This window comes from Oryctolagus cuniculus, chromosome 7, assembly GCF_051225735.1.
Source record: "Oryctolagus cuniculus isolate XC-2025 breed Fujian yellow rabbit chromosome 7, ASM5122573v1, whole genome shotgun sequence".
Classification (NCBI taxonomy): domain Eukaryota; kingdom Metazoa; phylum Chordata; class Mammalia; order Lagomorpha; family Leporidae; genus Oryctolagus; species Oryctolagus cuniculus.
In genome coordinates, this window is record NC_142873.1 from 82231909 (window position 1) to 82256121 (window position 24213).

Sequence of the window (24213 nt, forward strand, 5' to 3'; positions counted from 1 at the left end):
TTCCCAGGCACATGCATCAGAGGGAGGTGGATTGAAGTGGGGGCCCCTAGACTTGAACATGCATTCTTCCAAGGAATGATAAATCGACTGCTTCCAACACTGGCATCTCATATGGGTGCTAGTTTGGATCCTGGCTTCTGTACTTCTTATCCAGCTCCCTGCTAAAGGCCTGGGAAAAGCAGCACAGATGGCCCAAGTGCTTGGGCCCCTGCCCCCCACATGGAAGACCTGGATGAAGTTCTGGGCTCCTGGCTTTTGCCTGGCCCAACCCTGAATATTGTGCTTTATGTGTAGCTAACGATCAAATGGAGGATGTTTTTTCCTGTCTTTCCATTCTGCTTCTATAACTCTTTCAAATAAATAAATATTTAAATATAAAAATAAATTAATTCTGTGATAGTTCTTCAAGCTCAGCTCACTTGGGTGAAATGTTGTGTTACAGGTGAAAAGCAGTGGAGATAAGATTACCTTGGTTTTTTGTCTCACATGGAAAAAGAATTTCTCAAGAGAATAGCAAGATTTATTTAAGTCAGAGATCTCCAGCCAGAGTGGCCTGAAGGGGGCGCTTTAAGAGGGGAAAAACCTGTAGGGACTGGTGGTAATGGGGTGTTTAGCACAATTTGGGGGAAGAAAATACCTTGACAATCAAGTTGACATTCAGTTACAAGGCAGGGACAAAACCCACAAAAAGACATGATCTATAATTTTATTTGCCAAGGGATGGAATAAATAACTTGCTTTTACAGTAAACTGTGAACACAGAAGGATAGAATCAGCACTCTTTTGATATTCTCGTGGTAAAATTGGAAGCTCCCAGGGAGTGGGTTGGCAGGCACTTTTGACCTTACTGAAGGTAACTCTTTTATGCAAAGCAAGCATTTTACACACTAAATTTCTACCAGGAGCACCCATCTGACTTATTCCTTTTAGGCCTCTGGGACTTTCGCATTAAGATAACCATCATTTCTGATAACAACAAGATCATTAGACTTTTGTAATTTTTGGACATTTGTATCAGTAGCATTTTGCACTATCATAACTTAAAATTTGGCACCAGTTCACATCTTGACAGTACCTTTAATGTAATCCAAATGGCCTTGTTAGTTGGTATCTCTACAGGATGAGAGATATACCCTTTGATAATCCCAGGAACCCAACTGGACATATCAAAGTCCAAAGAATTTGGAACTTTGGTTTTTTTGAATGTCTTTCAAAGATGCCAAGAAGGTTTAAAATATCTGGTATAAACAGAATCCTTTAACATCATGACACAATATAGACCAGATTTGAGCATCATTACAAAATGATTATTCAAAGATTTCAGAATGAGTACATATATTCAAACAAACCATAACTCTTTCAATAAGGAAAACTCAGCTGTTTTTAAACAATTAGAACTTGAGGAGAGACAGAGAGCACAATAGATTACTTCAACAAAGCACAAAATCTGTCTCTTTGATCATCCCAAAACTCAGAAATAAAACCTTATATATTAGAGTTAGCACATGGTATCATCCCATAACTTGGAACAATTTTAATAATGTCAGAGGTAGGGAAGAGAAAATAGCTTACTGGACCTGGCTAGAAAACTGATGAAGAGTCACCAATTCAACAAAAACTATTAAAAGGAGATGCTTCAGTTTTTAAACAGATTTTTAAGTTTATTTCAAACTAACATATGTATTGCACAAATATGTATTACTAACATATTACATACATATGTATTACTAATATATGTATTGCAACAACCTCATTGTTTTAGCATAGGGTCAAATTCCAACTCTATGTCAAAGAAAAGTAGATTAATAGCTTTTGTATACAAAAATTTCTTTCTTTCATAACCTTCTGTGATTTCCTGACATCTTCTGCAGCTTACATAAACCTTTCTATCTTTTCCATTCCAATCTAGAGTAAATGAGCCATTAGGATAAAGTAATTCTTACTTCACTTTAAACCATGTCCTTAGGTACTCTAAACATAGTCTTTAAAGAAAAGTCTCTTCCCTTCTTAACTTTCCATACCCGAACACATTTTATTTGTGACCTTTTTCCATCTGCTTATTTCCTTGATTTACATTTTGAAATAACCCTTTAAAGATCTCTAAATTAAGATGACATTTTATAAATAAGATAACACACTGAATGTCAACCTTAGTTACTTTCAAGCAATGTTGAACTATTTTTCAGACAATTTATAAAAGCGTATTTATTAACAAACCCAAATAGATTTTCCACAGAAAATGAGCTGCTGAGAGTACTAAAGTTTACATTTAGACATATTTCTCTCATTTACATTTACCCAATTTACATTTTTTAAAACACCCATTAAAATATAATAGTAACAACAATATCATCATCAACAATCATAATAAATTAATCTTCAACAGGTTTTTCAGATGTTGCATTATTTCTTGATTCTCCATAGGAGCTCAGCAGCAGTTTGTATTGCCTTCTTTTAATGCAGTTTTCATGGCAAAATTTTCTTTACTTTCATGATGAAAAGCCTTTGAAGGATCAAAGTGTCTGATACCCAGAACTTTATTCAATTCCTCCTGAAGTTTTCTCTCATTTTGTCTTCTTTTAGCAAGCTGAGAGCAGAGTTTCATCACCTCCGATTTTAGTTGGCTATTTTCACCTTTTAGTTTCTCAACATGCTTGATTTTTTGCTTCAGATTCTGATGACCCAATAATGTAGCATATGAATCTCTTAATTTATTTAGCTGTTCCTGAGCTGCACCATGTTCACTCAACAATGCCTGTTTCTCTGCTTCAAATGCATCCAGTTGTAGCTGAAAAGGTTTTGTTTTCTTGTACAATTCTTCATAAAGGAGACACCACTTATTAACTTCATCAGTTATTCTTCCATTATATTTCCTTTTTCAGCTTTCCTTGATTCTTCCTCTTCTAGATGTTTCTTAAAGTCTTCATTTTGTTGCTTGAGTTGATTCTGCAATTCAGTTATTTTTTATCAGAAGAAACTGTGATTTCTTAATTTCTGCTTCCTTAAGTTCTGACTTGGTCTGTAGATCTAGAAGCATCCTTGCATATTCTTGATTAGCATTCTCAGTTGCCAATAACTGATGTTGAACATCTTTTGCACTTTTTTCAGCCTAGGCCACTTTTTCTTGTAGTGCTGAATTCTCCAGTTTATATCTCACTAGCTATTAATCTTTTGTAGCTTTCAAATTGAGCAGTAACATCTTTAAGGTTTTGCATTGTATTATTATATGTTTCTTGTAAAAGCAAGGTGGCTTGAGAGTGATCAATATTACTCTTCTGAAGTTCAGCTTCTTTCCCTTTTAGGTTTTCTTTTAAGAGTTTTAGTTCTGCATTTGAAGATTGTGCTTCTTCTTCCAACTGCTTGACTAGCTTTTCAGTTTGTTCTTCCTTTTGCTGTAACTTATCCAACTCATCCAGTGCTTGCCTTAATTGTTCCTCAAAGACATTCCTCTCATACATCTATCTGAATTAAGGTCAAAATTACATTTATTTGGAATTCTACTCCTTTTTATCAAACTCCAGGTAGAAATCAGTGACGTAAACCATGGACTGCAAAATCCACTTTAGGGGGCTGACAAGAGCTGATTATCCATTGCTGTTAAACCAAGTTATAAAACAAGCTCAGCAAGATAAAATGCAAAATTTGTAGGTAGTGATCTTAAAACTTATGTCCCACTGCAGCCGAAACCAATTTTTGTATGTAAGGTTGTTATTTACAAAAGATATCTATTTAGATTTAAGTTGAATTTTAGTCTTGTTTTCTATTTACCCAAAAACACCCTTAGGACAATGATGTTTAGTCGACAGTCTGCTTCTTAGGACTGCCTCTGAAGCAAAAATTTCAGGCAGTTGCAAGACAGGCCCCATGAGTGACTGTGGGCTAGGGGCCAAGGTGCCAGGGACAAGAAGTGCACTGGAGATTGTTCACCATTACGTTAGGTTTAATGGGAGAGGACATCCATCAGAGCAGATGGGCACCCTCCAGAGGAATGCCTGAGGACGAATATTGGGTGGGCGGAGCCAAGATGGCAGAATAGTGAGGGTGCACACTAATAGTCCGGGAAAAGATAGTTTAATAAAAGTGGAGTTATGGTAGCCTCAGGAAAAGGATCAGGGAAAAATTGCAGAGGAAACTCTTCTGGATCTAGTGGCTGTGACTCGGAGGACCTACGGGGAGAGTAAGGTAGCCCACTGCGTGGAAGCCAAGCCACGGGAGCCGCCGGACCCACCAGACCCGCTGGAGCTGCAGAGTCTGTGCGCCAGCCCTGGACGGGGAGGTGAGACAAAAACCTCTCAGTAACCCGAGACATTGGCGGGGAAAGACAGAAAGAGCCTGCAGAGATCAAGGCCTGAAACCCCATTGGGGAAAGTTCACCAGGCTGGCTGGAGGAAAGAAAAAAATCGAATAAATAAGGAGAACTGGCAGGGACATTTAGCCTCTCTCTCCACTCACCTTACAAAGCTGAGCAAGACAAAGGGAAGGCGCATTTTAGGTAAGTAAAGCGGTGCGCGCCATTTTGTATATGTAAAGCGGGTGCCCCTCATTAGCCAAGCAGAAAAACCTGACTCTGGTAAGCAAACGAATACCCACAGGGGCCACATTAAATACATCAACTACTCTCAATTCCACTCAGCTGTGTGGAATTACTTCCCAACTGAGTCAAAAAAAAAAAAAAAAAAACAGAGAGAGAGAGAGCAAGAGAACAATCAGGGTGAATCACCTTTGGCACACCCTTAACCCTGAAGAACCAGAGCTCTCTGGCCACACCCATCACAGCCTCTAAGGATCCATCAAAAGCAGACAGTCCTCTTAATTTAGAGTCACAGTATAACAAGAAAAAAACAAAGAATATCTCCAATATGCCAAACAAACGCAAAAGCCGAGGTAACAAGAACAAGGAAGACACTATGATGCCCCCAAATGAAATAGACACCCCAATTCAAGATTATGAAGATGATGAGATAGAAGAAATACAAGAAGCAGATCTCAAAACATTGATAAGAACATTAAGAAGTTCTCAAAAACAAATTCTCGAACTACAGAAATCCTTAATAGACAAACAGAAAATCTCTCTCGTGAAAATGCAAGATTAAGGAGGAATCAAAACGAAATGAAACAACTAGTAGAACATGAAACTGTGATAGTGATGAGAAATCATAATGAAATGAAGAATTCAATAGATCAAATGACAAACACATTAGAGAGCCTTAAAAACAGAATGGGTGAAGCAGAAGAGAGAATATCAGACTTAGAAGACAGAGCACAGGAAAATATACAATCAAACCAAACAAAAGAAGAGGACCCAAATCTAGTAGGAGAAGAGAAATAATTAAAATCAGAGAAGAAATCAACAGGATTGAATCCAAAAAAACATTACAAAAAGTCAGCCAAACGAGGAGCTGGTTTTTTGAAAAATAAACAAAATTGACACCCCATTGGCCCAACTAACTAAAAAAAGAAGAGAAAAGACCCAAATCAATAAAATCAGAGGTGAAAAAGGAAACATAACAACAGCCACCACAGAAATAAAAAGAATCATCAGAAATTACTACAAGGACTTGTATGCCAGCAAACAGGAAAATCTATCAGAAATGGATAGATTCCTGGACACATGCAATCTACCAAAATTGAACCATGAAGACATAGAAAACCTAAATAGACCCATAACTGAAACAGAAATTGAAACAGTAATAAAGGCCCTCCCAACAAAGGAAAGCCCAGGACCAGATGGATTCATTGCTGAATTCTACCAGACATTTAAAGAAGAACTAATCCCATTTCTTCTCAAACTATTCAGAACATTCGAAAAAGAGGGAATCCTCCCAAATTCTTTCTATGAAGCCAGCAACATCTTAATCCCTAAGCCGGAAAAAGATGCAGCACTGAAAGAAAATTATAGACCAATATCCCTGATAAACATAGACACAAAAATCCTCAATAAAATTCTCGCCAATAGAATACAACAACACATCAGAAAGATCATCCACCCAGACCAAGTGGGATTCATCCCTGGTATGCAGGGATGGTTCAACATTCACAAATCAAACAATGTGATTCACCACATTAACAAACTGCAGAAGAAAAACCATATGATTATCTCAATAGATGCCGAGAAAGCATTCGATAAAATTCAACACACTTTCATGATGAAAACTCTAAGCAAATTGGGTATAGAAGGAACATTCTCAATATAATCAAAGCAATTTATGAAAAACCCACGGCCAGCATCTTATTGAATGGGGAAAATTTGGAAGCATTTCCACTGAGATCTGGCACCAGACAGGGATGCTTACTCTCACCACTGCTATTTAACATAGTTCTGGAAGTTTTAGCCAGAGCCATCAGACAAGAAAAAGAAATTAAAGGGTTGCAAATTGGGAAGAAAGAACTCAAATTATCCCTCTTTGCAGATGATATGATTCTTTACTTAGGGGACCCAAAGAACTCTACTAAGAGACTATTGGAACTCATAGAGGAGTTTGGCAAAGTGGCAGGATATAAAATCAATGCACAAAAATCAACAGCCTTTGTATACACAAGCAATGCCACGGCTGAGAAAGAACTGCTAAGATCAATCCCATTCACAATAGCCACAAAAACAATCAAATACCTTGGAATAAACTTAACCAAGGATGTTAAAGATCTCTACGATGAGAATTACAAAATCTTAAAGAAAGAAATAGAAGAGGATACCAAAAAATGGAAAAATCTTCAATGCTCAAGGATTGGAAGAATCAACATCATCAAAATGTCCATTCTCCCAAAAGAAATGTACAGATTCAATGCGATACCAATCAAGATACCGAAGACCTTCTTCTCAGATCTAGAAAAAATGATGCTGAAATTCATATGGAGATGCAGGAGACCTCGAATAACTAAAGCAATCTTGTACAACAAAAACAAAGCCAGAGGCATCACAATACCAGATTTCAGGACATACTACAGGGCAGTTGTAATCAAAACAGCATGGTACTGGTACAGAAACAGATGGATAGACCAATGGAACAGAATTGAAACACCAGAAATCAATCCAAACATCTACAGCCAATTCATTTTTGATCAAGGATACAATACCAATCCCTGGAGTAAGGACAGTCTATTCAATACATGGTGCTGGGAAAATTGGATTTCCACATGCAGAAGCATGAAGCAAGACCCCTACCTTTCACCTTACACAAAAAATCACTCAACATGGATTAAAGACTTAAATCTACGACCCGACACCATCAAATTACTAGAGAGCATTGGAAAAACCCTGCAAGATATAGGTACTGGCAAAGACTTCTTGGAAAATACCCCAGAGGCACAGGCAGTCAAAACCAAAATTAACATTTGGGATTGCATCAAATTGAGAAGTTTCTGTACTGCAAAAGAAACAGTCAGGAAAGTGAAGAGGCAACTGACAGAATGGGAAAAAGTATTTGCAAACTATGCAACTGATAAAGGGTTGATAACCAGAATCTACAAAGAAATCAAGAAACTCCACAACATCAAAACAAACAACCCACTTAAGAGATGGGCCAAGGACCTCAATAGACATTTTTCAAAAGAGGAAATCCAAATGGCCAACAGACACATGATATGCCTGACGAGGAGAATCTGATAGGTGACAGAATAAAGGGCAGTGACCTAAAGAGCCTCCTGTAAGAGCCTGTGTAGAGGCAAGCCAGAGGGAGAAAAATTGGAAGCCCTGCATAGAGATAATAACTTTATACTCCAGACTAAATTCCATTCGATTTTCATTTTATTTTTATTCTTATTTCATTTTTTAATTGTTCATTTATTTATTTGAAAGCAGAGAGAAAAGGAAACACCATTCACCTTCCAATTCTTTCCCCAAATACCTGCAATCGCTGGCAACCATGTGCCAGGCAGTTGATCAATACTCCCTTAAATGATGAGGACCCCATAATGTGAGCCCTCACCTGTTACCAGGGTGCACAGCAGCATGAAGCTGGAATCAGGAGCAGAAAAGAGACTCAATCCCAGTCACTACAACACAGCATTGGGATGTCCACAAGGTGTCTTTTTTTTTTTTTTTTTTTTTTGCCCTATATTGGAGTACTTGGATTTGATTCCCAATCCGACTTTTGACTCCAGTTTCCTGCTAATGCAGACTCTGGGAGGCAGCAGTGATGGCTCAAGTAATAGTGCTCCTGCTATCTATGTAGGAGACCTGCATTGTCTTCCCATCTCCCAGCTTTGGCCTAAGGCCAGCTCCCCTTACCTCCAGCCCCCATTATTGTGGGCATTTTGAGGAGTGAACCAACCAGTATTCATCATACTTGCTTTAAAATCTTCATCTGATTATTCAACACCCCTGCCATAATTGTTTCTAATGCTTGCTGTCTTCAAACTGTGATTTTTTGCCTTTTAGTAGGTTTATATTTTTTCTCAGACATAATGTATCAGGTCAAGGAACTGCTGCAGATAGGTGTTTTTTTAACTTTTATTTAATGAATAATAATTTGCAAAGTACAGCTTATGAATTACAATGGCTTCCCCCCCATAACGTCCCTCCCACTCGCAACCCTCCCCTTTCCCACTCCCTCTCCCCTTCCATTCACATCAAGATTCATTTTCGATTCTCTTTATATACAGAAGATCAGTTTAGCATATATTATTTAAAGATTTCAACAGTTTGCTCCCACATAGAAACACAAAGTGAAAAATACTGTTTGAGTACTAGTTATAGCATTAAATCTCAATGTACAGCATACTAAGGACAAAGATCCTACATGAGGAGTAAGTGCACAGTGACTCCTGTTGTTGACTTAACAAATTGACACTCTTGTTCATGGCATCAGTAATCACCCTAGGCTCTTGTCATGAGCTGCCAAGGCTATGGAAGCCCCCTGAGTTCACTGACTCTGATCATATTTAGATAAGGTCATAGTCAGAGTGGAAGTTCTCTCCTCCCTTCAGAGAAAGGTACCTCCTTCTTTGATGACCCGTTCTTTCCACTGGGATCTCACTCGTGGAGATCTTTCACTTAGGTCATTTTTTTTTTTTTTTTTTTTTTTTTGCCAGAGTGTCTTGGCTTTCCATGCCTGAAATACTCTCATGGGCTTTTCAGCCGGATCCACATGCCTTAAGGGCTGATTCTGAGGCCAGAGTGCTCTTTAGGACATCTGCCATTCTATGAGTCTGCTTTGTTTTTTTGTTCTAGTACTAGTGGTTGAACTCTGTAATTAACACACAATTATTCTTCGGTGTTTAAATTTTAGCTGAAAAGTGATCCCTGCTAGGAATTTGGAAAACATTATGCTGAGTGAAATAAGCCAGTCCCCAAGGGACAAATATCATATGTTCTCCCTGATCGGTGACAACTAACCGAGCAACAAAAAGGAAACCTATTAAAGTGAAATGAACACTATGAGAAACGGTGACTTGATCAGCCCTTGCCCTGACTGTTGATGAACAACTTAATACGTTATCCCTCTTAGTATTTTTTTGTTGTTCTTTGTTCTACTTAATACTCTTGGTTGAATACTGTAATCAATACACAGTTATTCTTAAGTGTTGAAACCTAACTGAAAAGTGATCGCTATTAAATATAAGAGTGAGAATAAGAGAGGGAAGAGATGTGCAATCTGGGACATGCTCAAGCTGACTTGCCCCAAACGGTAGAGTTAGAAACATACCAGGGGATTCCAATTCAATCCCATCAAGGTGGCATGTACCAATGCCATCTCACTAGTCCCAGTGATCAATTTCTGTTCACAATTGATCATAATCATAGGACTAAGAGTCAAAGGGATCACATAAACAAGACTAGTGTCTGCAAATACTAGCTGATAGAATAAAAAAGGGAGAGAATGATCCAACATGGGAAGTGAGATACACAGCAGACTCATAGAGTGTCTTAACTCCAGACCAAATGTCCGTCCTCTTTTTTCTTTTAATTTTAGCTTTGTCCCACTTTCACTTTACTAATTATAGAGTACTCCTCTGAAAGTACATTCCATATTTATTATTTACATTAAACAGCTGTCAAGTCTTGGCATTACGATGATGCTGCAACCAACAGATTAGTACATACACACCACTTCAACTTGGGTATACAGGTCTATGAAAGAAATTTCAAAAAGTGCAATTGGTGTATAAAAAGTCACCTACATTTTAATATTTTATACATAATTGTAAGAGTGACACTCACTCTAGCAATTATAAGCAACTCCCAATTTCCAAAATTCCTTGCTTTCTCAGTGTGCTCTTAAAGCTATTTTTCCTTGCCCTTTATAAAATTGAAAAATGAACCACATAATTTTACTTTGCATATCTTTTATTATCATTAAATTTAAGCATTTCACTCTTTATTTTGGCTATTTAGAAAATGTGGTTGCTGTTCTAAACTCATTGATAATCAAGGACTCATCACAGCTTAAATATCTCCATCTGGAGCACAAATTGTGCTTTTTTCTTCACCTTGCCATGCACTTTAGCTTCATACAAATTGTTTTTATGAACAATTTCATTTTATTTCAATTGACATCCCAATTCATCATAATGATTCAATAAAAATGGATTTTGTCTTTTTAGGATACAAAGCCCTGATATCCTTTAATCATTATATTTCATTTTTAAATATTTTAATGAAACTTCCATGATATACATACTTTTTACAATGAGCAATACCGTTATGCTCTTAAAATGAAGAAGAAAGCCCATTTTATATTTTCCTGCCCAGGAAATCTCAGCCTATACCCTTCTTAGAGTCACTCTTAATAGCCTTGAAATACCTGCATTTGACTGCCTATTCATTACAGTACCAAACAAAGCACCCGCGGTTACAAGAAGCGCTGAATACCACCCTTGTTGTTGTTCTTGATTTTTAATTGCTTCAATCTCTTCTGTTAGCTGATTGATCTCTTTATTTAGCATATCAGCTTCCTTTTTAAATCCTTCTGTAAGCATGTCTTTTTGAACCTATGAAATGGAAAGTCCACTTTTCAAACCCCTTTTCATTAAGCATAAGAATTTTACATTTAACTATGTCAGTATTTAGGCACATATGTCTATTTTTCTACCATTTTAGAGGTTTTTTATTTATTTTATTTTTTTAACTTTTATTTAATGAATATAAATTTTCAAAGTACAGCTTATGGATTACAATGGCTTCCCCCCCATAACGTCCCTCCCACCTGCAACCCTACCCTTTCCCACTCCCTCTCCCCTTCCATTCACATCAAGATTCATTTTCGATTCTCTTTATATAGAGAAGATCAGTTTAGCATACATTAAGTAAAGATTTCAACAGTTTGCTCCCACACAGAAACATAAAGTGAAAAATACTGTTTGAGTACTAGTTATAGCATTAAATCTCAATGTACAGCACACTAAGGACAAAGATCCTAGATGAGGAGTAAGTGCACAGTGACTCCTGTTGTTGACTTAACAAATTGACACTCTTGGTTATGGCATCGGTAATCACCCTAGGCTCTTGTCATGAGCTGCCAAGGCTATGGAAGCCCCCTGAGTTCACTGACTCTGATCATTTTTAGACAAGGCCATGGTCAAAGCGGAAGTTCTCTCCTCCCTTCAGAGAAAGGTACCTCCTTCTTTGATGACCCATTCTTTCCACTGGGATCTCACTCGTGGAGATCTTTCATTTTGGTTTTTTTGTTTTAGAGGTTTTTTTGTGGAATTTGTCCTCCAACATAACCAGAAGTTTTGACTTGAATAGGAGAAAATTCATGGTTTAACTTTTGTGAAATTTCCTTAGCACCTTTTCCCCAGGGAAAAGTGGGGAGTTTTGTATAGGGACAAAGAAAGCTCATTGGGAAAGAATGTGGATTAAATTCTAATTGGCTCTCATTTCCATGAGTTGTCACAGCTGAGCTCATCCAGCAACTCGTGAGAAGTGCTGACACCACACAGGACAGTGCTTATCAAACCCCACGCTGGGACAAAGGATGTGTATGTTACTTTAGTCATAAAGGATGATCAGACAGATCTGGAAACAATGCACCAGATTCAGAGTTCTCGATTTTCTATCAGGTCAAATTTGATATTATCAGACCAGATAAACCTATTTCAGTCTCTTTGAGAGTTGTTCCAGAAATCTCAAGCACCAGTAGCTAAGGTCCCATTGAATAGGGGCTTAGTGAGACCATTTCACAGTTGGAGCAACAACTGCAGCCCCAAACCCAGGAGAATGTCATTTGTGTCTCCAAAGTCCAACACTCCATAAGTGGCTGGAGACTCCTAGATTTCCATGCTTCAGGGGGACCCAGGTGTATTTGAGGTTGCAGTGGGACAATTGTCTTTTAGGTTCCCTCTGGGATGACACCTGTGCTTGACATTGGGTCCTGCCCTTCCCAGGATCCAGAACACTGTCCCCCGGGGCACCGCCCAGCCCCCAGACTCACCTTCAGCTTGTGCTCCAGCATCCTCTCCTGCTCTCTGAGGAGGTCCTCCCTTTCCCGCTCCATCTTCTCCTTCAGTTGAGCGATGTTCTCCTGGAAGCTTCTCTCTTGAGCCTCCATCTTTTGCTGCATCTCCTGCTCCCTCTGTCTTAGCACTTCCCGTTCCTTCTCAGCGGCCTCCCTCTTGGCCTCCCCAGCTGTTTCACAAACATTAACAAGGGAAGAAAAACTGTTGAGTTCAAGAGCAGGCAGCTTTGACAGCAATGCTGCAAGTGGGAGGGGACGATCTTCCCCTAAACAGGAAGGGGATGTTTCAGAATGTGCCAGAAAGGCACTGATTGGCTGGATGTGCAGCCCAACTGCCCTTGTTATTTTCAGGTTTAGCAGACCATGTGCTCAATAGTCTGAGGAAGTCTCTTATTCCAGGAAAAACGTCTCCTTCAATTCACAGGCGTTCATCTCAGGAACCTTCCCACCCTCCTGTGAGCTGAGCCCGGCCCCGTACCTGCTAAGGCCTTCTCTCCAGCAGTGAGAGCCTTGTCTGCCTGCAGGATGGAGTTCTCTGCTGCTGCCTGAGACTGCAAGAAGGTCTGGAGCACCTCAGTTGCCTGGAAACCAGCAAGCAGGAAAAGTACTTATGATGTGGAAATTACTGTGTTAAAAGTACAAATCTAACTGTGTATTTTCTGCATCATTCGTAGGGCCAGGGCTGAAACTCCAAGGTTTTTGTGAGGCATAGACACCCTGTGGAGCAGCCCCCTTTCCAGCAGCACCCTTTCCCGGGATGCTGCCCACCACCGTCCACAACCCCCAAGCACAGCCAACATAAAGCTTTTACTTTTTTGCAGTGAGGACATTAGTGATCTCCCTTACCAGAGTACAAGTGTGTGATATGTCAATTTCATTGTAAACACCCTGATGTATTGTGAAGTACAGAACGTATGCATCCCAGAATTGAATGTTTATAATTTCTGACCACTATATTCCTTTTGCATCTTTTCCCAGGCCTGGTAATCTTCATTTTACTCTCTGTTAACATGAGCTTGGCATTTCTTTTTCTTCCATATAAAAGTAAATCATGTAGTATTTGTCTTTCTGCATCTGTTTCATTTCACTTACCAAAATGTTCTCCATGTTTGTTCATATTGTCATAAATGAAACAATTTCTTTCTTTTAAAAACTTAATGATGTTCCTGTGTGTGTGTGTGTGTATCTGTGTGTGTGTAATCATATAGAATACTTTCTCCATACTTCATCCACTGATGGATACTGAGGCCGTTTCCTTATCTTGGCTGTTGCAAATGTTGCTGTATTGAACATAAGAGTATAAATATCTCTTCAACTTATTGATTCTATTTCCTTTGGAAATACATTCAGAAGGCCACTGAAAGCTTTTAAAGTAAAAAAAACAAATTTGATAAAAATGTGGGATATAAAATAATCCATAGCACTAACTAGCTGTTTGAAAAGGAAAATAAAGAAGTAATTCCATTTACAAAAGCAAGATAAAACACTTAATAATACATTTTCAAGGTGTAGATCTATACTCTGTAAATATTAGTCCAGTGATGAAAAGAAACTGAAGATAAAACAAATGGAGCATTACCTAATATTCATTGGTTAGAGGAATTAGTATTGTTAAAATGTCCATAGTATCCAAAATAGCATAAAGTTTCCGTGTTATCCTTATCAAAACTCTAATGACATATTTTACAGAAAATTACAGGAACTATCCCAAATTTCGTATGCAAGTGCAAAATACTGAGTATCCAAAAACAGTCTTGAGCAACAAAAGCAAAACTTCAGGCATCCCCCACATGAATTCCAAGTCTACCACAAAGCAACAGCAGCTTTTTTTTTTAAAGATTTATTTATTTATTTGAAAGTTAGAGTTACACACACAGAGAGAGAGAGAGAGAGAGAGAGAGAGAGAGAAAGGTCTTCTATTCACTGGTTCACTCCACAATTGACCACAATGGCTAGAGCTGCGTTGATCTGAAGCCAGGAGCCAGGAGCTTCTTCCAGGTCTCCCACGTGGGTGCAGGGGCCCAAGGACTTGGGCCATCTTTCACTGCTTTCCCAGGCCATAGCAGAGAGCTGGATGGGAAGTGGAGCAGCCGGGTTTTGAACTACCGTCCATATGGGATGCCGGCACTTCAGGCCAGGGCGTTAACCAGCTGCGCCACAGCGCTGGCCCCTCTAGCAGCTTTAATACTGGCATAAGAACCAATACATGGGGAGCCATTGCTGTGGTGCAGTAGGTTAATCCTCCACCTGTGGCACTGGCATACCAAATGGGTGCTGGTTCTGGTCCCCACAGCTCCTCTTCCAATCCAGCTCTCTGTTATGGCCTGGGAAAGCAGTAGAAGATGGCCCAGGTGCTGAGGTCCCTGCACTCACATGGGATACCCAGAGGAATCTCTTGGCTCCTGGCTCCGAATCAGCCAGCTCCAGCCATTGCAGCCATTTGAGGAGTGAACCAGGAGGAAAGAAGACCTTTCTCTCTGTCTCTCAGTCTTACTGTTTGTAACTCTACCTCTCAAATAAATAAATAAAAATTTTTTTCTAAAAAAACCTGATACATGGAACAGAAAAGAGAACCTGGAAATAATCCCATACATATACAGTAAACTAATTTGAATAAAGGGATCAGGAATATACATTAAGTAAAGAAGAGTCTCCTCATGAAATGCTGGGAAAACTGGATATACAAGAGTGAGTTTGGCCCTTATTTAACATCATATTGAAAAATCAGCTAAATACTAAAGATTGAAGACTTCAATGAAGACTGGAAAGCATAATACTCCTACAGGAAAAGATAAGAAAAAAGATGTTAGACAGTAGCCTTGACAGTGATTTTTTTGCCTTTATTGCTAAAAGCACAAGTAATAACAGCAAAAAGAAACAAGGAAACTATGTCAAATTAGAAAGTTCTTGCACATCTAAAGAAACAATCAGCAAAATGAAAAGGACATATATGGAATGGTAAGCTATATACCTCATAAGAGGCTGATATTGAAAATATATAAATATGTCCTACAAATCAATAGGAAGACACAAAATATCTGACTTAAAAATGGGCAAAGTGCACTTATAGACAATTCTCAAAAGGAGACACTCAAATGACTAACCACTATATAAAAACATGTTCAATGTTAATAATCATTTGGGAAATACATCAAACCATAATGAGATATCAGTTCACACCTGTTAGAATGGTTATTATTTGGGATCACTGTTTTGGTGCAGTAAGTAAGGCCTCCACTTACAACTCTGGCATCCCATATCAGCACAACCGTTCAAGTCCCAGTTGGTCTGCTTCCATTCTATCTCCATGCTAATGTGTCTGGAAAAACAGCAGAAGATGGCCCAAATACGTGGGTCCCTGCAATCCACAAGGGAGATTCAGATGGAATACCAGGCTCTTGGCTTAGCAAGGATCACCATGGCTGTTGTGAGCAGTTGGGGAGCTAACCGGCAGATGAAAGATCTCTTTCTCTCAAACTCTCCCTTCTCTCTGTTATTCTTTCAAATAAATAAAAATAAATCTAGCCAGCACCGCAGCTCAATAGGCTAATCCTCCGCCTTGCGGCGTCAGCACACCGGGTTCTAGTCCTGGTCGGGGTGCCGGATTCGGTCCCGGTTGCCCCTCTTCCAGGCCAGCTCTCTGCTGTGGCCAGGGAGTGCAGTGGAGGATGGCCCAAGTGCTTGGGCCCTGCACCCCATGGGAGACCAGGAGAAGCACCTGGCTCCTGCCATCGGATCAGCGCGGTGCGCTGGCCGCTGCGCACCAGCCATGGCGGCCATTGGAGGGTGAACCAACAGCAAAGGAAGACCTTTCTCTCTGCTCTCTCTCTCACTGTCCACTCTGCCTGTCAAAAAATAAATAAATCTACACTTTTTTAAAAAATGGCTATGATTTATGATTCAAAATTTAGGAAATATTAATAATGTAGAGAAAGGGGAACCCTTACACAACTGTTGGGGGAACATAAACTGGTACAATCATTACAGAAACAGAATGAAGATCCCAAAAAAGAAAAAAAAATTGAGTTTCTAGTGGCCAAGTAGATAGACCAGCCTTGTCAACTGGGCTGCTTGCTGTGTGGGTTAACAGAAGGCAAATTGTTAGTTTTTCTGTGCATGTTGTTCAATACCTGTATAATAGGGATGATGTTAGTACCTGATTTATAGTATTCTGGGAATTAAACTGATAATCTAATAAAATAACATAAAACTATACTTGGTATAGGGAGTGAATGTCATGAAGGTCGTCATCATCATCATTATTACTATCAGTGCACACCACTAGCATAACCAGATCCACGGCATGTCCACTTCAGTATGAATTTGTCCACCCCAGATGAGATCATAATCATTTTGAAAATAGTTTTCTTCACTAAACACGAAGACTATCCTTTGTTTGAGAAAAAAAGAAAGAAAACTAAGCAAAGAAATGGTTCTCACAACTGGATTTCTGATTCGAGCTTCTCTCTGGGAAAAAAATATTTCTAGGTTACGTAGGAATATATAACTATATATGGATTTTTTTTTTGACAGGCAGAGTGCACACTGAGAGAGAGAGACAGAGAGAAAGGTCTTCCTTTGCCGTTGGTTCACCCTCCAATGGCCGGCGCGGCCGGCGCGCTGTGGCCGGCACACCGCGCTGATCCGATGGCAGGAGCCAGGGACCTATCCTGGTCTCCCATGGGGTGCAGGGACCAAGCACCTGGGCCATCCTCCACTGCACTCCCTGGCCACAGCAGAGAGCTGGCCTGGAAGAGGGGCAACCGGGACAGAATCCGGCGCCCCAACCGGGACTAGAACCTGGTGTGTCAGCGCCACAAGGCGGAGGATTAGCCTAGTGATCCGCGGTGCCGGCTTATATATGGATCTTAAAATAGTATTTTTTTAAAAATGGCAGCATTAGCCTGTTTTCCATGATTCTAATGAAATCCTTGAAATGGGTTGATTTACAGAGGTGTATTTAGCTCACAGTCTGAAGGTTCAAGGACACATCACCAGCTTGAGCATGGCTCTGACCAACATGGCTCTGACTCTCACAGAAGACAGCATCAAACTAGAATGTGTAGAATGAAGATATTAGGTTGCCAGAGAGTCATTCAAGGATCAGCCCTGGTTTCTATAAAATATCCATCTCAGAATCAACTCAAGGTCCCATGGGAACTACGACTATAATCTCCTCTAAAGGCAGCCCCTAATGAACTAACATCCTCCCATTTGGCTCCATCTCCCAAAGTTCTCATCAACTCTCACGTGGCCACAGAGAGGGTGAGGACGATGTCTCAGAAACATCAACCCTGGAGGACTAATATCCAGAACATAGCAAATGTTTCCCTCCGCCGTGGTGCTGTGCTCCTCATTTTCAAAACAAGCACCAAAGATCCCACAACTCTACTTTGTTGACCAACTCTCCCCCCTATTCCTCACCTTCACTCCCTTCCTGGGCACCAGCTCATACTCCTCTTCAATCCTTTTTCTTGCTTCTAAGTAGAGACGGTGGCCTCCAGGCACAGAGAAAACTCCTCTTGAAATACTTTCCATCAGGGACGCTGAGAGCCGTGTAAGCTCAGCCTGGCAGTATTTGACAGAGGCCTCTTCATTCTGCAGCAGGAACTCTTCCTTTTTCTGCTCTGTGGTTTCCTGCCAGGGAAACGTAGGTTCACACATTAGAAAGGAATGAGTAGCAGGGAAGGTCCACCTGTGATACACGTGGCAGGAGGATTTGGACGGCCTCAGAGTGGACCAGAACAAAGAATGGACCTGCAGTCAGGAGACTTACTTCACTGTTACTTCTGGTCATTGCCTGTTTCACCTTTGCAAAGCCACGTATTTCTCATGGGGGAGAGGCCCAGGCTCAATATCTGTAAATGAGGGTCAGAAGCCCTGAGCTCTGTGGTCCTTTAATAAATAATAAGATTAACAGTAGCCTGGCCACCAAGACTAAGAATAGAAAGGTGAATTTTGACTGCAATTAAAATTTCCTCAGAGCATATGGATTGCTATAGACAGAAATTTATAGGAGTTTATAGGAATACATGCAATAATATCTCACTAATTGTTTAGGTGTATTTTGAACCAACTTTTGAACCCTTTATGAATGCTTTCGATGATGGCTTGAATTCATGAATATATAAGAAAAGAGTTTTTTGTTTGTATTTGAAAGTTACTTTTTTCCCTTTTTTTAAACTTTTATTTAATTAATATAAATTTCCAAAGTACAGCTTATAGATTACCATGGCTTCTCCCCATAACATCCCTCCAACCCGCAATCCTCCCCTTTACCACACCCTCTCCCTTTCCATTCACATCAAGATTCATTTTCGATTCTCTTTATATACAGAAGATCAGTTTAGAATACATTAAGTAAAGATTTCAACAGTTTGCTCCCACATAGAAACACAAAGTGAAAAATACTGTTTGAGTACTAGTTATAGCATTAAATCTCAATGTACAGCACACTAAGGACAAAGATCCTACATGAGGAGTTAGTGCACAGTGACTCCTGTTGTCGACTTAACAAATTGACACTCTTGGTTATGGCATCGGTAATCACCCTAGGCTCTTGTCATGAGCTGCCAAGGCTATAGAAGCCCCCTGAGTTCACTGACTCTGATCATATTTAGACAAGGCCATGGTCAAAGTGGAAGATCTCTCCTCCCTTCAGAGAAAGGTACCTCCTTGTTTGATGACCCGTTCTTTCCACTGGGATCTCACTCATGGAGATCTTTCATTTAGGTTTTTTTTTCCCCCCCAGAGTGTCTTGGCTTTCCATGCCTGAAATACTCTCATGGGCTTTTCAGCCGGATCCGCATGCCTTAAGGGCTGATTATGAGGCCAGAGTGCTATTAGGACATCTGCCATTCTATGGGTCTGCTGTGTATCTCACTTCCCATGTTGGATCATTCTCTCCCTTTTTTATTCTATCAGCTAGTATTTGCAGACACTATTCTTTTTTTATGTGATTCCTTTGGTTCTTAGTCCTATCATTATGATCAGTTATGAACAGAAACTGATCACTGGGACTAGTGAGATGGCATTGGTACATGCCACCTTGATGGGATTGAATTGGAATCCCCTGGTATGTTTCTAACTCTACCGTTTAAGGTAAGCCAGCTTGAGCATGTCCCGCATTGCATATCTCTTCCCTCTCTTATTCCCACTCTTATATTTAACAGTGATCACTTTTCAGTTAAGTTTCAATCCAACTGGGTTTCCTCAATACAAATTGAGAGACTCTTTTGCATTTTTACTTTAGGCCTAGATGGATAGAAAGATAAAATTTTAATGAAGGTGACTGCAGTCAATAGAATTAAGATTTTTCATAAGACTTCTCTCCTCTTAGTATCCACATTCCTCATATTCACTGGGTTGAGAATATGATATCTGTTACTCTTATGATTGGATCATGATATATAGCTAAAGTTGACTTTACAATCAAAGGAACGTCATTATCTAATCACAGGATGCCTTAAAAGTATTTTTCTCTAGTTGGTGTCAGAAAAGGAAACCAGAGAAATTAGAAACGAGAAGGCTCTGGTGCAAACTTTAAAGATATTTAAAGATACAGGGGTTCCCTTAGAAATTCATTATAGGACCAAGCCCATCTGACACCTTCTTTCAGTCTGTCTACACTGAGCAGTGCACCCAGTCACCCTGACATATATAGCTGCAAACGGAACTGCATGATTTAATGTGCACTGTTTTCAGCTGCTAAACTCATGATAATTCATTTTGCTGTACCAAATAATTAAGTGTCTGTCTTTTAAAAAAAAGGGTGACCTGTAGTCCATAGAGCTCTTTCATTCTCAAGAATCAGGATGCCTTCTACTATGGTAGGGGGATGATCACAGGGTGAAAAGATAGACTTTAGGTGTCATCCAGAAAGGCTGTCGCTGGCAAGGATAGATGGTCAGATGTTTACCAAAAGGTTCTTCTGGAATTCCCCGGTATCATCCTTGAAGGAGTGCTCCATGAAGATTTCAACGGCTTCCCTCTCACAGGCTGCGTGCACGTCCAGCAGCTCCTGGAGCGTGTCTGTGGGGAGCACCAGTCGCTGGGCCATCTGCCTGCTGTAGTGCTCGGCTGCCTTCTGCACGGCTGCAGCATTCTCACGCTGGGCCAGAGTCGTCACTGCGTTCTCCAAGCAAGGGACAGCTCCGCTGTTGATGGTGTCTACGTACATCTCCACCAGACTGCCCAGCCCTGACGAACGCATAATGTTGAGGGAATAAATACATAGTTCACATTCATTGTTTTCACAGGATTTATGAATCAGCATCCCAAACATCAAATCCATTCTACTTATCTTGAAGTGTTCTTTTCCTGTTCCTCCTCCTTCCCTTCCTCCTCCTTTTCTTCTCGCTATCCCCCTCTGGCTTTTCCTTCTATTCTTCCTTTCCCATCTTGCTCTCCAAATCCTTCTCTGTATTACAACATGGTTCTTGTTTCTATTCACCCTTTCTTTTTTTTTTAACTTTTATTTAATGAATATAAATTTCCAAAGTACAGCTTATGGATTACAATGGCTTCCCACCTAACGTCCCTCCCACCCGCAATCCTCCCCTTTACCACTCCCTCTCCCCTTCCATTCACATCAAGATTCATTTTTGATTCTCTTTATATACAGAAGATCAGTTTAGAATACATTAAGTAAAGATTTCAACAGTTTGCTCCCACATAGAAACACAAAGTGAAAAATACTGTTTGAGTACTAGTTATAGCATTAAATCTCAATGTACAGCACACTAAGGACAAAGATCCTACATGAGGAGTAAGTGCACAGTGACTCCTGTTGTCGACTTAACAAATTGACACTCTTGTTTATGGCATCAGTAATCAACCTAGGCTCTTGTCATGAGCTGCCAAGGCTATGGAAGCCCCCTGAGTTCACTGACTCTGATAATTTTTAGACAAGGCCATGGTCAAAGTGGAAGATCTCTCCTCCCTTCAGAGAAAGGTACCTCCTTGTTTGATGACCCGTTCTTTCCACTGGGATCTCACTCATGGAGATCTTTCATTTAGGTTTTTTTTTTCCCCCCAGAGTGTCTTGGCTTTCCATGCCTGAAATACTCTCATGGGCTTTTCAGCCGGATCTGCATGCCTTAAGGGCTGATTCTGAGGCCAGAGTGCTGTTTAGGACATCTGCCATTCTATGGGTCTGCTGTGTATCTCACTTCCCATGTTGGATCATTCTCTCCACCGTTCTCCTTGATAGGTGACAACTAACTGAGCACCAAAAAGGAAACCTGTTAAAGTGAAATGAACACTGTGAGAAACGGTGACTTGATCAGCCCTCACCCTGACTGTTGATGAGCAACTTGATATGTTATCCCTCTTAGTATTTTTTTTGTTTGTTCTACTTAATACTATTGGTTGAATACTGTAATCAATACACAATTCTTCTTAAGTGCTGAAACTTAACTGAAAAGTGATCACTGTTAAATATAAGAGTGGGAATAAGAGAGGGAAGAGATGTGCAATGCGGGACATGCTCAAGCTGGCTTACCTCAAACGGTAGAGTTAGAAACATACCAGGGGATTCCAATTCAATCCCATCAAGGTGGCATGTACCAATGCCATCTCACTAGTCAAAGTAATCAGTTTCTGTTCATAATTGATCATAATGATAGGACTAAGAACCAAAGGGATCAAATAAACAAGACTAGTGTCTGCAAATGCTAGCTGATAGAATAAAAAAGGGAAAGAATGATGTATTCACCCTTTCTATTATGGTTCTCAAAATCATCAAAATTCAAAATTAAATCATTGATTTTAAGGGATATCATTCAGAGCTTCCTAGAAAAATTCTTTTCCATTTAAATTAAGTAAAATTTTATTAAACTATGAAAATCATGTACCTGATGTGTCTTCATTCCAAATAAAATGCTAGTCCACTTATTAAATATATCCTCTGGTGTTTGGGACCAGATACACAACATGTTCAACTAAGCATGAGCTCATATTAGCAGGAGACTATGGTTAAATGTCCATGAAACCGACCCTGTCTGTAGGCATAGGTTTAATTTTTATTACCAATATCTTGATGAGGTTGCATTGGATTCATGGACTATTGTTTATGTTCTGACTGGTATTAATTTCGACAATATTTTAGGCTTCCTCACTGAAAAACTGATTTTCTATAGGCTTTCTCACTTGCAGATTGCCCCATTAATAGAATTTTGTGTTGTATCATATTTAGATTCACTTCATGAGATAATTGAGGCCTCAGTAATTCCCAACATAGAGAAAACTTAACTAAGCAACATCATTTGCAGGTGTGCTAGGAGCATCTCCTTCTCTATATTCCTATACAGAAGCAAATGAAATGATCGACAAGCCCACAGTAGAATCACAGCTTCATCACACACACTGATCTAGAGAAAGTCGTGTTTGACACAGAGGAAACTCACGATTTCCAGTGACAATGATTCCCTGTCTCAGGGTCTTGGTCTTCCCATGTGTGACGATATAGGAGCAGAATTTTTCTGACTGCACCTTGAAATTCAATTCTAGTTGGTCTTCTGGCACTTTGTCCATATGGACCAAGACATTTTTATCATTTGTGGGCCAGTCAAAGACAAAGCACTTCCGTTCTGGAAAGAAATACCTGATACATTTTCTAGGCTTGTTGGAATTTTGGATTCTGGCATTCGTTTCTGTGAAATTATAAAAAAGATCATTCATTGAAGAGACAACAAACAAAGGGCTAAGGACTTCCAGGAATCTCTGTGATATGGCAGCTCCCATGTCTGTAAATTGTCCTTTATCCAAATGTGCAAAGTAGTCATGCCAATATACACAAAGTGTGGAGAATCCTTTTTACACAGAGCTGAGACTCAAGGGAATTACTCTGTAGTGGAATGGAAGGTATCCACTTCAACAGAGAAAACATAGCACGGATCCTTTTTTTCTTGTGTTTTGTTGGGTAGAGAGACAATTTTCAAAAGATTTTGGAGAATCAATTAACAAATATTTTCAGACACTTATTTCAGACACATATTTCTACATGCAGTTTCATGTCAGAAAAGAAACAAGAACTTTAAAGTAATGCTGGAAATAAGGATGTGATGATTTTAAAACAGCATGAGAGCAGAAAACATTCAGGTCAATAGTGAAAAATGATTCATAAACATGACCAAAAATAATCTGCACCATTTATTATTTTGTAGCCTACTTTAGCAGTAACCTTCAATGTAAAGCTAATCTCAATAAAATTTGAAGACCACACTAACTCTCAAAGTCAGCTTGTATTAGAATAGACAGACACTGAAGAGGGATTCTGTGGCATATATTTTGTTCAAAATAAATAGCTATTAAAAGCATCAATAAGAAGGAAATAAGGGGATAGTCCCTCTAAATGCTATTACTTCTCTACTCTTCTAAATACAATCTGTGTAATAAATTGATAATACTAAACTGAACAAACATTGCCTAAGGATGAAGAAGTTGGTGTTATGAATAAGAAAAAATGACTGTATCAGTGTAGGCACATAGCAATATTTCTTCCCTGTACTATTGAAGATAAAACCATGCATCTATGAATGATCCAGCATTCAACAGTACTAAAACATAGCTAGTGAAAGTTCTTTTCAAGAAATAGGTCATTGGATTCATTTGATTACATAGTGATTCCGTGTTTAATAACTCCCAGGTTGATCTATATTTCTCAGAATAGAGTAAGAGAAATGCTTGAACTTACTAGGTATCACAGATAGATGAGTCTTAGAAGTAAAAGCACTTATTGCAGTTCTCACTTTTTTAATTTTACTGATTGGACAAAATTTGCTGATGCAACATTGAACTTAAAATTTCCTCATTGAGT

At 39.5% G+C, this 24213-nt stretch overlaps 1 protein-coding gene and 1 pseudogene across 11 annotated transcripts in view; both read right to left on the bottom strand.

The window, feature by feature from the left end:
* LOC138850611 (guanylate-binding protein 7) overlaps nucleotides 1-24213 on the bottom strand; it is a 121982-nt gene that overhangs the window by 81373 nt on the left and 16396 nt on the right. For 9 of the 11 annotated variants that reach the window (XM_089300402.1, XM_089300400.1, XM_089300397.1 and 6 more), the window contains exons 6-10: nucleotides 22802-23047; nucleotides 20314-20594; nucleotides 17820-18032; nucleotides 12874-12976; nucleotides 12372-12565 (exon numbers count right to left, since the gene is read on the bottom strand). In XM_089300402.1, the coding sequence (XP_089156528.1) occupies nucleotides 12372-12565; nucleotides 12874-12976; nucleotides 17820-18032; nucleotides 20314-20594; nucleotides 22802-23047 (1037 nt within the window). Of the gene's footprint in view, nucleotides 1-9151; nucleotides 10930-12371; nucleotides 12566-12873; nucleotides 12977-15637; nucleotides 15754-17819; nucleotides 18033-20313; nucleotides 20595-22801; nucleotides 23048-24213 lie in introns of those variants that run through there. The other 2 variants (XM_070078104.2, XR_016210937.1) reach the window with 2 other exon arrangements.
* On the bottom strand, nucleotides 2288-3591 carry LOC138850613 (hyaluronan-mediated motility receptor pseudogene; annotated as a pseudogene).